Source organism: Centrocercus urophasianus, unplaced genomic scaffold, assembly GCF_019232065.1.
Source record: "Centrocercus urophasianus isolate 14NV4802_14NV808 unplaced genomic scaffold, USGS_Curo_1.0 seq_10, whole genome shotgun sequence".
In the NCBI taxonomy this organism is placed as follows: domain Eukaryota; kingdom Metazoa; phylum Chordata; class Aves; order Galliformes; family Phasianidae; genus Centrocercus; species Centrocercus urophasianus.
This window is the reverse complement of record NW_024884142.1, coordinates 58,542,452-58,562,892: the sequence shown is the minus strand read 5'-3', so window position 1 is coordinate 58,562,892 and position 20,441 is coordinate 58,542,452. Positions and strand designations below refer to the sequence as shown.

Below are 20,441 nucleotides of genomic sequence, written 5' to 3'. Positions count from 1 at the left end.
AGTGACAGGCACTTGGCCAGCATCCCACTCTCACACTGCCATACCTCGGATGGTGGGCAGGGCTTCAATGTACGACTGAGGTCCTGTTCTTCCATCTAGGTGTGAATCCACAAACTGGCAGTGGTCTTCACCCCTTCCCCAGCTATCCCCAATGCTATAGAAGGTATCTGAAGAGTAATAGAGACACATTATTTGATTCAGCGCTATTTTTGTTTGGGATGCTCTTCTATCACTGTGGAAACAGATGTAAAAGAAATGTAGTTAAAAAAGAAATGTAGCAACATCACCTGTGAACAAACAGAGGCTGAAAAGAGAGAAAATGCTACTTTCACATTACAGAAATAGAAACTATGGAAAACAAAAATGTTTCACAACTCAGTAAGGACCATTTTCCATTTTACATGTTTATAGATGCACTGCACCAATGATGATGGATACAGAGAATTTCACTGCAATACATGTAACACAACAGCAGCCACTGAGATGGTCCCAGTACCCCAGATCAACAACCGGGCAAGTTTGGTTCATTATCTCTCAGCAAACAGATCCATACTGTTAACCCTTGGGAGTACCACTTACTCAGCCACTGTGATACCAGCCTTCTTCTCCTCCATTCCTATCTGAATCTGCCCTGAATATCTCAAGGGCATATTGCTCTGTTTGGCCATGTGCATCCAGTGACCATCTGCCTATCGGGCAGGCATGAATCTTCCCAGGAAGATGTGTGGGGAGCAGAACATTGCTTTAAAGGATAAAGTACAATGTCTTTACAATACAACTGTGCGTACACTTTTCAAGTGAAACTTTCTCCTGTTCTCTGTCCTCTGTCTCAAGAGCTCTGCTTAAAAGCAAATGCTATTGTAGGAACAAAATACAGAGGCAAGGCAGCTTGGCTGCCATACTGGACCTTCTCGAGAGGACTCTCAGATAACCACCACACAAGACTCAGTGAGAAGTAAAGAAAGTGAGAAGACAGAGACAATATCAAGTAATCATACAGCAAGAAAATAATCTCAGTGCCTACCTTTCAGGTCATCACTGAGGTAAATCTTGTACCTTAAGGAGTTACAAAGAACCACTCCTACAAACTTGCGATACCAAGTTCGCTTCACATACTGCTTGCCACTACAATCTGAATAGGTGGGGTCATATTTGAAAGTGAATGGGATCCAGATAGGCTCACCACCTTGAAGAAAAAAAAATCAACGTTAAGGACAGACATCATCAGTCTTAAGTAAACATTCCCACTGATTTTATTAAGAGACTTCTCTACCTACAGATTGTTAGTTCCCTTTCTAAACAAAGCCTGACGGTAGTTCCGACAGTGAAGCTGTCTAAATAGTCATTTGCATTTTAACAGAATGTACAAAGCTTAACTCCTTTGCTAAACAGATATTCACAGATTAAAAATTAAAATTTAAACACTAAAATTTAACATTAAAAATTCTGTGGTGGCTAACATCCTGTGATGTGAAAGAAGGTCTTTTTTTTCTTGCTAATGTCTTAAAAAGATGAAATTGGAAACCTACTTTTCTGTTTTGTTTTCTCACATTACATCAAAACAGTGGAGGTTCCAATAAAAGACAAGCGAGTCCTTTCGTGGGGAACTCTGCCCAAAGCACTGCAGCAACAGTTTAATTATATCACAAAAGATTAAATATTCTACTGGCTTGCTTAAATGTTTGCTTTATACTAACTTATTGAAATGTTTCTTGCATTAATGGGTACAGAATGAGATAAAGAAGCTCCAATGTGGTAATCGGTATTCTTCTCTCTACCTACAGAGCAGAGCCCTGTTTTTACTGTTCTGTTTTGAGGTCGAAGGTATTTCTGTTAGTCATTCTTCCTCCTTTTCTCTAGGCACATGATTTAAATCCTGCAGACACGTGCAGGTGAGAAGCAATCACTGATCAGTAACCCTCAAAACTCCACCAGTATGAAGACAAATGTAACTGGCCTGACTTTATGCATTTAGTCACATGGCAAAATGATTGCAGGATTTTGGCCATAGATTTTTCTTTAGAACAAAGTATTATCTATTTCTTGAATGCAATGCTACTGCTGTGAATAGTCTACTTTCACCCATCACTTTTGCTCACTTCCAAATTCCTGTAAGAGATGAATATTAAATTGGCCTCTAAGAGCTTAATTCTCAGCTCTTCATGCCCGCAGTTCCCAAACTTCTGCTCTGGTAGACCTCTTCTTGGTCTTGGTTCTACCTATCTCTACACTGCAACAACATGAATCTTAGAATTATAGAAAGAACTGGGTTGAAAGACCACAATGATCATCTAATTTCAAACTCCCTGCTATGTGCAGGGTCACCAACCACCAGACCAGGCTGCCCAGAGCCACATCCAGCCTGGCCTTGAATGTTTCCAGGGATGGGGCATCAACAACCTCCTTGGGCAATCTGCTCCAGTGCATCACCACCCTCCTAGTATCTAACCTAAACCTCTCTGTCTCAGTTTAAGACCATTCCCCCTTTTCCTATCACTATCAATCCTCGTAAACAGACGTTTCCCTTCTATTACTTTCCAAAAATCTCCTTTCCATTAACAGACCCACAAACTAAGTGACAGCAAAAAAACCTGGAGGTGACCAGGAGTATGGGAAGTCCACTATTAGAGGCCTCCCATACTGGCTGCCAGAGACACAGCATATCTGTACATCATCAGAGACATATGGGTGGACATGTAAAAAACAGGCTAGTAAGCATAACCAAAATAGGAGGGAGGGACGTGCTGGACATTGTTTGTATGAACAATGTAGTTGAAAAGCCCCTGGACTAACCATTTAAACTGCTTAGGAAAGCTGACAGAGTGTAATAGCTGTGAAGGCCTTTTTCATGCTTCCTTTGCAAGAGCATGCACTGCCTGGGGTTACATATCAGCAAGGCTGTTCCTAGCACCAAAATACAAGCTCTTCTGATTACAGGCTGAATGTGCAATAAGCCACAAAAGATACAGAGTGATAGGCTTGAAAACAGAAAGCAACCTCAGCAACTTCATGACATGTCCCTGTCATACAGTTCAGTTACAAATCCTGGAATTTGTTATTATTTATAAGAGTATGACAAACAGTGCAGATGATCATAACAGCTAGAGATTGGAAAAACTGGTTATGCTGTCCAAGCTATGCTCAGGCAGCTAAAGGACACAAAGAAGCAATACAGTTTAATGCTTTTTACAAAGCAATGAAGGCTGATTTACCAGGCAGAAGGTCGGCCCAAATAAAGGTCATAATCTAACAAAACTTAGAAGATGTTTCTTTTCATAGAGTACGGGGTCTTAAAACTAGCACAGTGAGCTATTTCCCTCTCCTGCTTAAAACTGCAAATTCAACTGTCTGTTGGGACACGTCTCTAATATGTATATTCTGTTTTTCATAAATATCATGCCCTTAATGAAAAAAGAAATGGAAAAAGACTTACCAGGAGGTCTGACAATAAGGAGGGGATTATCTAGAAGAAGGAAACAAATACAAAAGGAATCTCAGTATTTTATTCCAAATCTTTTTTTATCATATGAAACGTATAGTATCTCTCAAGAAAACAAAGATTAAGAGCAACTGCCATTAGTTATGTTGTGAATGTGTCGCTGATTTGCAGAGCTAACTGTGTGACTGACACATAGCGGCCTAACTTCCAAAGGGAAAGGTAAGCTACCTTTTGCATGCAAACCTTAGTCTCAGACATTTATCATGTTTAGCTCGTTGTTGAGTGGTATTCATTAACATGTGAAATTTATCATTTTAACTTCTCAAGTCAGAATGGTAGAAGATTTTCAAGAGCCAACTGGACAGTGCCGAGCTCTGTCCAACACATCAGGAGCTTCTGCTTGTTTGGAATTTTTTCTTAACATAAGGAGGATGGAATAGGCGTGGAATAATGATAACACCTCAACAGTACCTAATAAGTGAACTTCTTGTTCATTACAATGCCATATCCGCTGTCTCTTAACTGGCTTTTATTATACACAAAGTACCTGAAGAAAAAGTATGGTGCTTATATACTGATGGGGAAAATAAACTCTAGGGATTTTACAGTTTGATTAAAGAAAACAATGGTTTTCTTATCTCTTCTGTACATTACTGAAGGTAAGATGCGATATTTTCAGTAAGCTACTTGATCCCGTGGTAGCATTCTTCATGGGATACTCTCAGCAGCTCAAACCTTCCAATTGTACTCAAACAGTGCTTAGAACCAGCAGTTTCTCACTCTCTTTTGATCTATTCAATCACTGTAACTATACCATTTGGCTTTAGTTTTAGCAATTGCTTTTGTATTTGTGCCAGCTGGAAAGCCATCTTTGGCCACGTGACAAGTGCAGAACACTGCTGCAAATAAAACTTTAACTTCAATGGATTTAACTTCTTACATAAAGTTCATAAGGTGGCTGATTGTGGTTCAAAAAACTAGGCATTCAGAACTGCATACTGGCAGTTAGCTAATCAGCAGAACTCCCCACAAGGCACAGCATGCTGTATTTGCCCAATGTCAGACCTCTTAGGATTTATATTTGAGCTTCTGCTACTCGTTTTAAGAAAAAACAAACTCTGAACATGTCATGCAGGACTATTTACTTTTCTTGCATCTTTGTCTCTTTTTTGTGTAGGCTTACTTTCCATGGTTCTTAATGGATCCACTGAAGTGAGCACTACGGGTTGAAGCTAAAGAGCAAAACCAGAAACAACATAAACCCCATACTGTCAAAAGGGCAAAATTCAAAAGACTGACCTATTGCTCAAGTAAAGATTAAAGAATTTGTACTTTCAGTGGAATCATTGGCCTTTGGCTCAATGGAAGAAGAAATGTGTAAAAATAGCTCACTGAACACGCTATTTTTAGAAGGGGGTGTTGCTCTTGGGCACACTATTAGCCCTGTGAAAGAGAAGCATGCTTTGTCAAAAAAGGAACAGAGAACTTTGCCCATTTGATGAAACAATTGTTTTCTATATTTTTTCCAGAGACAGCCACTTCCAACTGCTCAGCTGTTCACAATTAGGAAACCAATTTACCAAATGTTTGGTCAATCTATCAATTACATTAAACTTCCCACTGCTTCTGTATTTTGGAACACTAGTAATCTTTGGTATTTTAAATTTAACTTCCTGTTCCCCTGAAACTTTCACATCACTTATATTTTCATAGCGGCATTATGACTGTGTATTATGTTCCTAGCTTTACTGAAAACAAATAATTTACCTTAAAAGCTCTCAAAGTAGTAATTTCAGGATAATCACCATTACTACCATGTTTGTTTCAGTAAATGCCCTCCCACATCTTCTATTATGAATTCAGTTCTGTGATGAAAGTAAAAAGCAGAACGTACCAGACTCTGTGATAAATGAGACTGAAGAGCTAACAGGTCCATAACCAAAGGGGTTCTTTGCTTGGACTTTAAAATAATATCTGAAACACAATGAGAAGAAAAATAAGATTGAACCATTGATTTCACTGCAATGACTAAATTAGAAATAATATTAACATAGGGAGACAATCAAACCAACACAATTCCAGAGAGTTTGAGTGCCCTTTTTACTATACTACAGAGTTGTAGAATGGCTTGGGTTGGAAGGAGCATTAAAGACCATTCAGTTCCAACCTTCTGCCAAGGGCAGGGCTGCCACCACTCAGGCTGCCCAGGTCCCCATCCAACGTGGTCTTGAATGCCTCCAGCGATGGGGCATCCATAACCTTGCTATCTACCTCTGTAAAAAGTCTATTTCCCTCTTGTTTGTAATCTCCATTTATAAAAAAGATTTGGACTTAGATACTCAGACAGGCTATGAGCTGGCTGTTACATACAAATTTCATCTTTTTGTAATTTTTATTTATTTTTATCATCTTCATAATTACATTCACTTTATAAGTAACAACTAATAGCAGTAGACTACAAGAAAAAGGTTGCAAGGAAATAAATTTTGACCTCGGGAACCTTTATCTGGATTAGTTCCTAAGAAAGTAGCGGTATAAGCTGCAAAACTAAAACTGTATCAGGTTTATACAAGATCAGAAGCTAAGCTTTTGACCTTTCTTCACAAACTCTAGCAGCATCGAGATTATTTAAATCACATGCTTAAATTAAAGCCCATGACTAGCCACTAGAACTCCATTCTTCGCCTGACAGAAACAAAATTATTATTCTGACTCAGGGAGAAGAATGCGTAAGCATATTTATTACTTCATTTCCAAATATCATGATTTTTATTTGCTGCCTACCCTGACATTTATTTTTATGTTTTTATCCAGTCCAGCAGAAACAAACAAGAATGGAAGATTACTGTAAAAAGTTCCAGCACAACATTTTTTAAGTGCCTGTGTTCAGGCTTCCCTTTCTTGCGTGCTTGCTCAATTACACCCTTGTAAATAAATTAGTAAAAATAAAAAAAAATCTCTGTAATATCCACACAGCCTAGAGCTAGCTTTTCATCCAAAAGCAGACATTTTCAAAACCACACTGTGTGACCTGCAATATTGGGCAAGCACTTACTCACAGGAATAGGTGCCACCAAGCATTGATGGGCAATGTTCCATCCAAGTGGCAGGTCTGAAAGAAAGCCCCATGAAAAGCATCATGGTGGCCACCCCATCCTGCAGACAAACCCTTGGGCACTGCTGTGCTTGCATGGCCCAGCAATGGGGTGCACTGGGCTAAGACAGAAAGCTTCATAGCAGCTATGGTCTGCCATCCCCTGGAGGCTTCTGTACAGTCTATGTACAAAGTACAGAAGCCATCTACATCAAAAGCTTTGCTCCCCTTCCTTCACTTCTGTGCACATAAAATCACAGTAGTCCCTGCAATGTAAGTGCGTAACATGTGGCTTAGTGATGAATAAGATGCTCATGCTTAGCAAGCTAGCAGGAAGCAAGCAAATTCAACAGCATCCAGCTGCAGGAACCTTGCTTTTTCTTGCAAGGAGTAAGTGGGCAGCAGGAGTGGGAGTATTCAGGAATATTCCTGAATGTACACAAAGGGCTTGCAGTTTTCTTTTAAAAGACATACACACCGTGGCAAAATGAAACCACATTAAATAGTGAAATTTAGCAAGGCTGCGTTTTTTAATAATTCCCAGCATAATCTGATAAAAGTCTTGTCCTGTGGTTTCAACTGTTGGCCTTGTTTTCCCAACAGCAGCTTGCGAGTGTTCAGTGTGGCTGGGGAAGGACAGGGAGGCAAAGTTCTCCTGCATGCTGCTGTACCCCAGATCAGAGCATGAAGCAGAGGACTGCTTTAATTCCCAAGTTATCTATGTTTCCAAGGGACACTTGCACCAGTGGCCACACTCCATTCACACCTCCTTTGTCACTCACACCTCTATGACCAGGTGTCCTACTATGCACACAAAAAGCCCATCTGAGATACAGGATCATTGGGGTAGCCTGATTCACTGTCTGGAAAAACATGTGATGAAGTTATGAGTACATTTCTCTTTACTAAATTGGAAAATTAGTTCCTAAGCCTTTAAATATACAGGAAGTCTTTCACAGTGCCAGAAAGAAAGCCAGGACTCATGACTTGCTGACCTGTGATTTAAGCATAGACCATGCTATGCTTGCTGTATTAAGTGCATCAATAAAATAATGAAGTCAGTATATATTTATTTCTCAGACATGACAAATAAAGAAGAAATTGCCAAAGCCTTTCTAGGCCAGGCGTCTGACATTTTCATTAGTCAGGATCTTATTTGCATTACAGTTGATGGATTTGCCAGGAAGTCTCAAATCGATATAACTCAACTGTTCTTCATCACATAAATACATGACGAAAAACTGTAGTGTGGAAGTTGATTGTGCTTTTATTACACTTTGCTCAGCCAGACTTGTAATAAATTGTTATCAATAGGCATATAAGAGCCTCCACTGAAAGAGATGCAATACTGTGAGTTTTTAACACATACACAAAGCCTTTTTTTGCTAAAAATAAACCTTTGAGATTTCATATACCACATCTACTGACATGTAAAGAAGGCATTTAATAAACTGCAACAGAGCAATGAATGTGTGATATTTATGTTCATTTGACTATTCTTATCCATACATGTCACTTGGAGCAAAATGATTTTATGACTTAATTCCAAGTGTCTCCCTCTTGCTGAAAATTAATTGCTGGAACTTGTAGCTACAAAGGGAGATGATCACTCAGCGGAACAGTTAGGGAAGCAGTTGTTGTTAGAAAGATTAATCATTCACAAATCAGTTCCCAGGTCCCACCAGCAGCAGCCTGAGATGATGAGACATGTAGGCCAACCTGGGAGCACCCCAACACCATAGCTGCATGTCATCAATGGATAAAAGGACTGTGGCTGCTGATACCCCCTCAGTGCTGGAGGAGGGTGATGATGGTTGTGCAGAGGCAATGCAGAGAACAGGGCCTACTTCTGTTAGGGAGGAACCGGCATGTGCACCTGACCTGGCTGCAAGGAGGAAATCCACATGGGGTGCTGCTTCCGTCAGAAAATGGCTCAGCATCACATATATCACGAATATGTATATTAAATACATAATAATTCACTAGAGTGGGGCTAGAAGGGGGGTTTTCTGCATGGTTGTGGTCAGGTAGGCATGCATCAACAGGTCTACTACTTGCTTGAGAAGAGGGCTTCATCCACACCTTACCTCTTTTATGCTGCTCTGGTGACACAGAGCAGCTGGTTGTGGCTGATGCTTTGTTTAATGGAGATAGAGAAAGGAAACAGAAATTTTCAGCCCATTTGGCCCTCAGAGCCAGAAGATCTCGCAATTGCTCTGTTTGAGCAGCCTCCTGCAAAATGCTCTGCAACACCACTAGAATTGGTAGCAGACATTCTGGGGTTAAAAAAGCCCTGAAGGAATAGAAACCATATAGAAATGAAAGGTTTGAAGATAAAGCAGCAAAAGAGGTTGTTCAACATCAGAAGGCTACCTAATTCCTTCTGTAAGGCATTGCCACAGCTTTCCTGCAGAAACACAGAGGAAAGCCTAGCCATATTAAAGAAGGAGTTTGAAATGTTTATGAATGCGATTGAAAGACATTGGATTTAGTGGTGAGTGGATGCTCTCCAGCCCTTTTCATTGCCCTTCTTCTGTGATGGCAGAGAATTAAGCTTAGGAAAAGGACATTGTCAAGATTGCCACTTTAAAGATTTAGGGTTTAAAATTATTTTAGCACCTATATTCCTATGTCATGAGGAAGCACTCCTGTGCCCACCAAAGCTGACCAGTGTTTTGCAAATGGGAAAAACTTCTACTTCTCAACTGAAGGCCAGGCCAGGCCTCCAAAGAAAGCTTATTGCGTGGGCTAAATTTAGACTTCGGTTTTGTTTGTAAAACCTGAACACCAGGCAGACATTTTCCAGGACATGTTGGCAGCTTCAAGTCTTCTCCAGAGCTGGCTTCTGACACAATACTAACCCCTTTCTGGTATTCTCAGTGCTCCACAGATTGTACCACCAACAACCCCGCAAGGAACACCCACCACTCCATAGCATCTGCATATAGCAATCTGACTTAATCAGAGATATCTCACACTATGCATTCCTAAGGCAAACACAACATTTTTAGACCAACTTCAGATACCATGCCATGTTTTCTTAATTAAGATGGGGTTCTTTCCCAATGGTTAGGGAGTTATTTTTAAGACTAAAAATATGCAGTCAATTCAGCCTGTGGATGGGGAGAATGTGAATGAGATTGGCTGATATGCACAAATTTTCTCTTATAAAGAATCCTACTTCTCCACCACAGACCCCACACAATGCCTTTCTTTCTTTCATAGAGTATAAAACAGAGGCCAATGGATTACCCTGCTCTTCAGAAATAACAAATGGATTTTGTTTGAATCTCTCTGCTTTGAAAAAGCCTTCATATTCAACAAAGGAGTCAGTAGATTTGTGGAAATGCAAAAACCTTGCTGTTTGTGTAAAAAAAATCATTTTACTACTTTGATCTTCTGAAGCATGGAGTTCACATACATCTCAGCAGACGTATCGCTGGTTGGCAGCTCCATTCCCACTGATTCCTCTGCTCAGAGCATGGCTGGGGCTCCATGGGATTTTCACTGCAATTGCTCATTTAGGTGACGGAAAACTTTTGAGGTTTTGGGCACAAGAAAGACCTATAGTAGACATTTGATACTGTCCTTAGGACAGCAGGAGAAGGAGAAGGAGGCTTGAATGAAAGACATTAAGAGCACGAGGAGCTGGGGCTAGCAAGTGGAAAGGCCAGAGAAACAAATGATGGAAGATAGGGGAAGCTGGGGCACAAGGGCAGTGCCTTCCTGGCCTGCAAAAGGCATAGTGAGAGTTGGGGTGTGGGAGAGAAACTATGGAAAACTGGTGAAAAGGAAAAAGGCTGGGGACGTAAAGGAGTCTGGGGTGTGGAGGCAGATACTAGAGGCAAGAAGAGAGAAGTTTAAGAGAAGTTTAAGAGAGAAGTGATGTTCTCATGGAATGAAGATGTACACACAAAGGCAGGAAGGTATGCATCTGCTTCTCTCACTATCTAGGAACAGAGTTTAGGTCATCTCAGATGTCATCTGTCTTGTTCTACCAGGTGAAATCCAGAGGTAAACTGTGTCCCACACTTTCCTCAATATTTTTATAATAATGACGTTTTATAATAAGGGCACTAGTAGATGCAGAACATCCAGCTGTAGTTCTCTGCTGTACAAATAATCTTGCTTTAATGCACCATGCACATCTCATAAGGACTTGATTAAGATTTCTAGATAAATAATCCTTAAATAGGCGTAACATATTTAAGCTATTTAGATAGACCCTTATTTCTTGAACACATTCCTGCAACAGTCAATAAGGATACTGCAAACTCTTCACAGCACATTTCACAGCTGGTTCCTGTGACAAGACTACTGCTGACAAGGAATCTTGTACCTTAATATTGTCCCTGGGAGCTACAATAAGAGAATCAACAATTGCTGGGGAAAATCACTCTGAAAAGCACTGTGCCCTGGTCAGAAAAAATATGCCAACTCATTTTTGAGACCCAAATACTACACTGCATTGACTTTTCCTAAATATGTTAATTAAGTGTTCAGATGAATGTTCAGATAATTCTTCTATGTTTTCCAAGTTGAGGTTTATGGTTTTAGCAATTAACCAGAACCTTGAATAATATGAGAAGTTATGCAGCAGTTAAAACAAGTGGGATGTAAAACCTTACTCTCAATTGCTTTTAACACTCATACATAAATCATTTTGGAACAAAAATATCCTTTAACGAACACTGTTTCTCTCTTCTGTGCTGCTGTGGCTGTTCTAGGAATGACTGGTCTGATTTATACCTTCTCATCACATAAGGCATGCTAGTTCCCAGGTTCAACCCCAGTGCACCTCCCATGATATCAAATACACGAGCAGCACATAACACCAGTGCTTAAGAGACTGCAGTCATCATAAAGTGAAGAATCATCATCTAGCAAACAGCAACAACAGAAGTCTTTCAGACTCAGAACAGGATTGAGACACTGCGTATCTGTCAAAATCAGTGATTTTAACATATTCCCTCTGTGCCCATTCACTTCCCACCCAATCACCATAAACTATTCCAACATCATGCATAGCAAGCATTCTTGTTTTGCATCTTCTGTGAGATTTTTTGATAAAATATGATAAGATAAAGAGCTACAGCTCCTGCCAAACTGACTTCTGAACAAGTGTCATGGCCTCTTTATACTGTGAAGGCTCCTCTACTGATACAACTGATGTAAGCAGACAGCAAAAACAGGCCACAGAGAGCTGGCAGCTTTTCCCACCACCCCATAGCTACTAAATTTTGAGTATGCTGGTGTGTTGGAATGGCCACATCACATTACAACAAGAGTATATTTTAATACACTCTTCCCACAAAATTTGATTCAATGATGCATATGACTAGAACACAAAGTTTTTAAATGATATTTTTTCTTACTGATAAGTGTCTTTATATACACAAACATATATACTTGTACACACAGTCATCTATTCTAGGATTAACATGGTAAATACGTCACATAAACTGCTGTGAGATTTACAGAACAATTTTCTGCCAAACAAAATGACTACAATCTGTATGAGACATAGATATTTATACTAAGGCCAAGAAAAAAAAAGTTTGTAAATAATCAAATTTGTTTTACTTCCCTTCCAGAACTGAAAAGAATGGATCAAATTCTTACCGTGTGTTTGGCTTCAGGTTCTCAATTGGCAGATGAGTAGTACCTGCAGTCCTAGTTGACCACTTGTTTTTTAAAAAGTCATCGTAGGATGCACTGTAAACCAGATAGCCTGCAAAAAGGAAAGACAAAAAGCTGGGAGGATTTTAAACTTAAGTGGTATCCCAAGCTTAGGTGCCATGTTAAATTTCATCAGTTAGAAGGAATGTAAGCATCTCTGAATTTGTGAGTTAATGCCTAGCTCTCCTGGAACCTCTCAGGCTACAAGAATTTCCTATCATTAGCCAATAACAACAGTGCATTGTATTACAGAACAGTACCAATATGCAATTACTGATTTAAAAGACACTGAAGACAAAAAGATGACAAACTCAACCTATCCACTGCTTTAAGTTAGACACTCACTATGCAGAAACATGAGAACCGTGTAGATGTTGTGCTAAGGGATGAGATTTAGTGAGGAAATGGTGGTGGTGGTGGATGGTTGGACTGGATGATCTTGGAGGTCTTTTCCAATAGTGATTCTATGATATATAAATTATATTCTCCACTTCAACACTGTGGTGTCTAATTTCTTTTATTTTTAGATAAACTGTGCTCTGTGAGGTACTGGATCTACAGCTTTGAAGAATTAAGTGCTGTAGGACAGACACCACGTGGCCCGTTCAGGTGCAGCCCAATTCCTTACAAACCTTTATTACATTATTTGGCTCTGCTAGTTCCCATCTCCTTGCCACTGCTGCCATCCACAGAGGTGGCAGCACCAAAGCAAAGGCCTTTTCCATGTCTTACTTCAGATATTCTGGGTCCAATGGCAAATAGACTTTGATTTTCTTCTAAAAATATTTCAGTAATTTATTTCAGTGTTTTCTAACAAGTTTTGAGATTCATTTTTGAAGTCAGTTTGTGCTTTTATGTGGCTCTTAAAAGGTCTGAGGTTGCCTTAGCTCAGAGGAGACTGAATGCAAATGTGAAAGATGCTCCAAAGAAAAATATGGGAAGTGCTTGCAGTGGTGCTGAGAGTGCCACTCAGGAGCAGAAGTAGTCAGTCAAACTAAGTACTATCACAGACACTGCACTGGTGAGAAGCAATGCCTTCAGAACTGCTGCCACAGAAGCAGAGCCAAAATCTGAAATATCTGGCCCAGCATGAACAGATAACCCTGGCACTGAAGGATGACAAAAGGACCTTTCTCACCACTAAGAAAGCAGCTCACCTCCCTCAGAGAACTGTTAACACAGAGAGAATTTCATGAGCAGTTGGCTCAATTTGATAAAAATGGTCGTTCAGCAAAACCTTCCCCCCTCAGGAGAACAGCCCATCCTACCCATGTGCTGGAGACACCAGCTCTGCAGTACCTGTTACCATGTCTCCCCGAGCAGGCTTGGCCCAGTCCACGATGACAAAGGAGTGACAGCCTTCTACTGCCACAACAGTGATGTTATGAGGGGCTTTGAGAGGATGTGTGTCTTTCTCTTTAAGGTCATTAGGGATGATCTCATCAAGGCTTTCCACTTGGAAGTGCTCCAGGGCCTCTGTCAAGGAGCAGGGGGCTGCTGGATCTTTATTTAGATAGGTCACGTAAGGTGCTGGAAGAGACAGGGAAGGGTGGCACTTAGTTAGCACTTCATAGATTTCAGAGAGTAACACGCAGGCTGCCAATACCCTGTGTGATTCCTACAGCTCTGACTAATAGACAGGGACCACTGCGGCCTCGGCCAGTTTGGGATCACACCAGGATTTCTTATGTCTCAGTTCGTGTCCATTGCTTTCTCTTATCAGTGGGCACCAAGTGAGTAAAGCCTGGCTCTCTCATCTTTACAGTCCCCATCAGCTACTTATGCACATTGGCAAGGTTCCACACAGATTTCTCTTCTTCATATCGAAGAGTCCCAGCTCTCCTAGCTTCTCCTCACATATCAGATGCTCTAAACCTTTCATCATCACTTTCATGGCCCTAGTGGCTTCCCGCATTTCTGCTTACCCTACCTAGCCAATCTGACTTCGGCAACTCTGGCTGTCCAACCTCTACACATTTCTTTGTACTTTAAGGTGACAGTTTCTGCCCAGTTCTGTAGACTTCCTTGTGCTATGGCAGTAAACCTGACCTAAAGGAACAACATAAGTATATATCATGGTAGAGAAATGATTAGTGCTGCTTGAGCTCTCTTTAGCCTTTCCTTAGCTTACGCCCCTCAGACCAGACTCTTGCACTTTACCAAAGGAATTTAGAAAGGAAAGCTAATATTTTGGTGGTCTCCAGGTAAGCAAGCAGTGTACAAATCCCAACAGCTTTAGATTATAGCCTTGCCCTTGCCTGGCAGCCGGGAATCTTCTCATGCATGTTATCTCTCTCCATACAGAAGTCATCTGCACTAGGGAGATATGCAAGAAACCATTTACTGGTCTTTGTAATCAGAAACCACTGCAGCAACAAAGCATGGCTCCTGCTCAATTTGATTCATAAGCAGGGGAAAATGGAATGCCAACACTCAGGGCGAGCCCACACTCACAACTGTACCTAATTACCTAAAGAGAGGAGGTCCGTTTTTACTGCAAGAGACAGAGGAGAGCAGTCTGGCTGCAAGAACCTCTGCACGCTACCTACAGCTGTTCTGGGATGTCAGGTGGAAACATCACACAGATTCTTGGCATTTTACACATGGGAACAGACCCTACCAGGGCCTTTGATCAGTATCTAAGACTTCACCATGTCCTGTACAAACATTCTGAAACTAGGTTGAAGCAACAGGATGAACAAGAAGAATAATTCCAAAGTGAAGTCTGAACACTTAAAGCAATTTAGAGTGGCCCCCTGGGTATTAAAGGATTGGGAGTCATGAGTTTCCACCTTCCAGGAACATGACCTGTAATCTCTAATTTTAGAATACTTATTTTGACTGGAATTTCACTTTGGCTCAGTAAATAGATTAGACCATCTTGTTACTTATTTAAATGTCACCACAACATTCAAAATAAGGACTATAACACTTGCTTTTGGAAATGTTTATTCAATTGCAATTAAAACAAAAAGGTATTATTTTTTCCCTAGTGCCTTTAAATGCGCTAATGTTTCTTGGTTTACCTTATTGGATTTCGTGCCCTTAGGAATTTTTTCCAGATCTTGCAATGAAGCTAATTTTAGCCCTTCTAGCTAAATGAATCAAGAAGCATTGTCAGTGAGAGAGCTGAACAGAAACATCATGAAATTGTTTGGACAGTAAAACTGAGGATTCACTGGAAAAAGTCTTGGCAAATATAAAAACAAATATTTCACTCCAGCAGCAGAGCTCCACTATAAGCCACGAAGCCTGCAGATGTTGGAATGGAAAGCAAGACATGATTCAAAAATGACGCTCCATCTCCTGAACTCACATCTGAAACACCAGGCAAGCTAGCACATGACCAGACCTCAGTTAAAAGTCCACACATTTGCAAAAGAATGATAGAGGTCAAGCAGACTTGGCTGGAGGCTGGAATACAATGCCCTAGCACCTCAAAATCCCTCCAGTCTGATCTCAAGCTGCTTCTCTGACACAGGACCAGAGCAGCTCTGAGATGAGAGCAGCAATGCCTATTTACACACTTGAATGGCTCACATATGCTGGAGCACCGCTCATTCCTCCTGCCAGCATACTGTGTGTTCATTCCCTATGCTCTTTCTGCAGAGCAAAGAAATAGCAAAGTCAAATTTACATCTGCAGGCTTTACTTTTTGGAAAGTTCAGATTCAAATGTCATTCACTTATTGACTTTCCCCATATGTCCTAAATGAAACACACCTTTGATGTACATGGCGAAATTATAGGCGTTACATGGGGCAGTGAAAAGAACTAGGTCTTCCAGAGGATGATTCACATCTATGTGGAGACTTGTACTGCATGCACTCCGGTGTGAATTTAAAGTGATGCAGCTGAGCTTATTGGAGCACCAAAGCAGATACTCTTACTTTCTCACTGACTGCAAGTAAACTGAACATGATGCAGAATATAAAGCAGAGTACTTACATTACAAGAGTAAAGAAAGGTTTGCACTGCTTCAACAGTATTGGTGCGAGTCCACATGCAAATGTGCAAGCATCAAAGCAATGAGCAAAGTACTGTTGTTTAGGTTTCCCTGATGCCAGTCATTACAAGGACCCTACACTAGTCTGTTGCTCATTCATGAAATAGCCTTGGCTTAATGGTTGATCTTCCTAGAACAAGAATTACTTGCAACACTAGCAGCAAGCTACATAATACAAAGTATATCCTTACCAGTGAACCGTTTCTTTCCAGCAATGTCATATTCTGATACAGGGCCAGTACCAACAACACTTGTCTCTGGATAGACAATTTCTGATTCTGCTGTTGTAGTGGTAGTAACGGTAGTGGTGGTCGGTAGCAAAGTGCTCTCGAAAAACTCATAATCTTCAAAGGAAACACAAAATGCAAATGTTAGCCTGTTTTCACATTCACAACAGTTCACACTGATTTGGCTTAATTATGAGAATGAAAACATTTACGTGACCAGCCACAATCCCAAAGAAGTGCTGTGTATCCTACTACAGCTACTGCACGTTTCTTATGGGCCTCTAAGTCACAGTTAATCATACTTCAGTGTCACAAGTGTTTCCACTAAACTGATGGACAGCAATCACCAGGTAAAAAGGTCATTCACACAGGTAAAAAGGGTGACAATAAACAAATGTATATTCTATATATTTATATAATCTATATTCTGAATGTGCGTTATCTGCCACCCCTCCTTACCACCCCTAAAAGAAGACAGCACAGTAATTGAACCCACAGCCACAGCTTTTTAAGCAACCTCCTTGTTACTAATCTAAAATCTTAGAGCTGTTTCCTACTGCTTTTAAACCCTCCAGTAACTTACAGACATGGTGTCTTGTATTTGCCATTTGCAGTCCCATTAAGGGCAAGCAAATTGGCACATATGAACCTCCTGATACTCAGCTGTACTTGATATTCAGTACCATTAAATCCAGTGCTCTCTGAAAAGCTACCACACTACAAGACTGACACAGAAATTGAAGGGAAAGAAGCATTTGACATCCCTGCCATGTCCTCATATGGGCTATGAAAACTCATCTGATTACTTGGATTTCTTTTTCCTAAAATTGCTGCAGTCTCCTGTAGGTGACCTGCCCCTTTAGGGAGCCCCAGCAGAAGACCTGCATGCTGAGGATGTGGGGATGTAAGGAACTTAGGCTGTACAACTCGTGCAGGTTTCAATTCATTTTCTCCTCATCCTAAATGTCAGCCTCAGTATGAAGCTTCTGGAATAAAAGTACAAAACTCTCAGGCATTTTTCTCTCAGGGGCTGCACTCCCTTTTCAGAGCTTTTTTTGACTGTTGGTTTGACTTAAATTCCCAGGACCACATCCATCAAAAGAAAAACTTTTTTATTCTAGAGCCGCAAATTACACTACTGATACTAAAAGCTCTGAGGTCAGCAGAGGCCTGTACTTATCTGCTTTAATATGTGGGTGTAGGAGCTAGAATATGAGAAATAAAAGGAGCAGAACATCAGAAACCAGCTGTGGTGTACAATGAATATTAGTCCCGGTAATTTATTATTTCCCTTCCTTCTGGAAATCAATAATTAAATGCTAAGACTTGAAGCTTCCTCTTAAGCTTTGTGTGTCCTGACTTATAGCACCAAGATGGCATGAACATAACTGCAAAAATGTTTCCCTCTTCTCCTTTTATCTGTATGCAAATCTTTTTAATTTAAATTCTGCAAGGATTCAGCAGACTAATTATTTTATGCCTAGGTGATCTCACTCAGTGTGAAAACATTTTATAGTCTAAATGCAGACTACACATCAAAAAAGACAAGAAAATATTCATAACACTGGATTCATAATTCGTTGGCACTCTAGTGTTAAAAACACGTGTTTCCAGGGCTCAGACAGTATTTTGATTTTCTATTTTAAAACAGTTCAGTGATTTTGGACTAGATGTTGTACCAGAGAATGTCTAGTAGCGAGTGTATGAACCAGCTCTGAATGCAATTTATTTCCAGAATAGGCTCCTGTTAGATGGCAGGACTGTAAGAAGGGGACCCTCATGTCCATTAACAGTTGCATTTGTACCACTGTCCTTCATGTATGATGCAGAACTACGGAAAGTTTTTCCAGTTCACCACTGCTTACTTAAACTGCCGTGCATGTCTATCAATCTGCCATGCAAACTCAATTTCAAAGAAAGAAGAGGGGAAAAAACCAGCAACCCAAAATGTGTCATTTGCAATAGATACTTATAGTTAATCTGTACCATCATCGTATATCACATATGCCTCTGGAGTTGCTGTCACTTCTGAATCCAGTCCTGAGAATGTATCTACTGCAGGAAAAAGAAAAAAAACAAATGTTGTAAAATTCAATGGTCTCATCCTCACCCTCCTACTAAAATATTAAAATAAAGTTTAAAATAAAGTTTAAAATAAAAATATTTATCCGGTTGATTTATAAAGAAATAAGACAATCACCAAGTTTGCCAGATAACACAGCGACAGTCCATTCCGCATATTTAGAATAACTGATGAGTAGCTAACTAATATTAACAGCCAGGAGTTCTGCTGGAGGAAAATGGTTTGAGAGCTTCTTCTGAAAACTGAGAGCAATACACCTTCCAGGGGCTCTGCCCTGGGCTCTACAGCTCTTGGAGCAAAGGCAGACTATCTATGACCACATAGCACTCATGTCAGGATTTAAAAATATTCTGTAGTCTCAAGAGTTGCAAATATAAGAAATTCATATATATATAAAAAAAGAAAAATTCAAAGCAATTCAAACAACTGAAAACTTCAATTCAAATATCTTTCACAAGGTATGAAAAAAAATCAAGCAATCCACCAGTGCAGTCCAAAAGGCATGAATTTTTGCAGTGATGCAAGTTGTGCTGGGTCTCCCAGTATCCGGCACCCAGATCTCCTCTGCACTTGCTCTAGTCTGATCCAGTATGCTGAACAGCCATTACATGTTAGGGGATATACATGTAATTCTGAAGTACTGTTTCTGCCTTGGTTTCATCCAAAAGGAATTGAAATTGTTCACACAGAACAATAATAATGCATATAAAAGCATGGCAAGTAGGGATGATTGGGAGGTGTACATCGAAACCCCCCAATTCAAACCAAAGGCCAATGCAAATGCTTCCTAAATTCCCGCTCATGTAAATCACATGTAAATCATCTTAATCTCTCTGCACATGAGGCATCCATCACCTAATACACCAACTGCCAGGTAGCTCAACTTGTGAATTTGGAAGGCTTCCCAGCATGCTTGGAGAAATTTCTCCACAATATTCTGAGTACACAAGGCTCAGACTAGCCATGAAAAGCAATGCAAAGAAATCAGAAGTGTGATGCCGAAATTCACAGCAGGTAAAATCAGAAGTCTTCAATGAAACATCGGGTTTGAGGGGAGGGCAGTACGCAAACAGAACAGACAGGCAGCAATGACCTCAAGATAACTGCTAAATTATTAAGTTCATACAGAACTTGGTGTGAGAGAAAGAAATGTGATTTTCACTAGGCTAGTACTATGAATACTGGAATTTTTCAACTGCAAACACTAAATAAATTACAAATTCAAATGATACATTTTATATTGCTGTTTTAAAATTTAAAACCAGTAATTATTGTAAGAAATGATGGATTTTTTTCTGCTACATGAAGTTTCTTTTAAAAATGAATAATACAGCAGTAATTTTAATTCCAACATAAGCTACAAAAACACAGGAAATTGGTTAAATCTCACCAGACTTTCATAGCAATTCTGACATTTTCTAATGGTATGTTTAGGCTGCACTCTTCAGAAGATCAGCCACTTGAAAGCCACCTTGACAGGCAAGATTTTCTGTGGAATTCTGCAGATCTTCTTTGACCTCATCAGAGTAATCAGGAGACTCAGATAAGCTAGAAATTTGAAGTATTTTGTATGGTAGATTTCAACTCATTCACACACATTAGCTAAGGAGCTTTCATTCATATACAATGTATTTATTTATGCTGAATTCTATTTTCTATTTTTGTGCCTGTGCAGCCTATTCTACTTCACTTTCTGTGTTTTGTTGCATTAGCTATGGAATGAAGAGGATGGGGTAGTACCCAAAAGACGTGCCACTATTATTTCCTCCCCATATATCAGCTGCATTTCTCCTGCTTGCTCCAAGCACCCGTGCTGCATTTTTCATTTAACCCTACCTGTGCCAAGTAAGGCTACATCTTGTGTTTGCCATGGTCTTTTGCCATCTGTGAAGACAGCAGACTGCTCAACCACCA

General features: G+C 40.2%; 1 protein-coding gene across 1 annotated transcript in view; it reads right to left on the bottom strand.

Moving 5' to 3' along the window:
- FNDC1 (fibronectin type III domain containing 1) overlaps positions 1-20,441 on the bottom strand; it is a 65,392-nt gene that overhangs the window by 3,142 nt on the left and 41,809 nt on the right. The window contains exons 12-19 of the mRNA XM_042823782.1: positions 18,431-18,499; positions 16,409-16,561; positions 13,512-13,742; positions 12,156-12,264; positions 5,334-5,413; positions 3,434-3,463; positions 1,025-1,186; positions 45-167 (exon numbers count right to left, since the gene is read on the bottom strand). Of these exons, the coding sequence (XP_042679716.1) occupies positions 45-167; positions 1,025-1,186; positions 3,434-3,463; positions 5,334-5,413; positions 12,156-12,264; positions 13,512-13,742; positions 16,409-16,561; positions 18,431-18,499 (957 nt within the window). The remainder of the gene's footprint in view (positions 1-44; positions 168-1,024; positions 1,187-3,433; positions 3,464-5,333; positions 5,414-12,155; positions 12,265-13,511; positions 13,743-16,408; positions 16,562-18,430; positions 18,500-20,441) is intronic.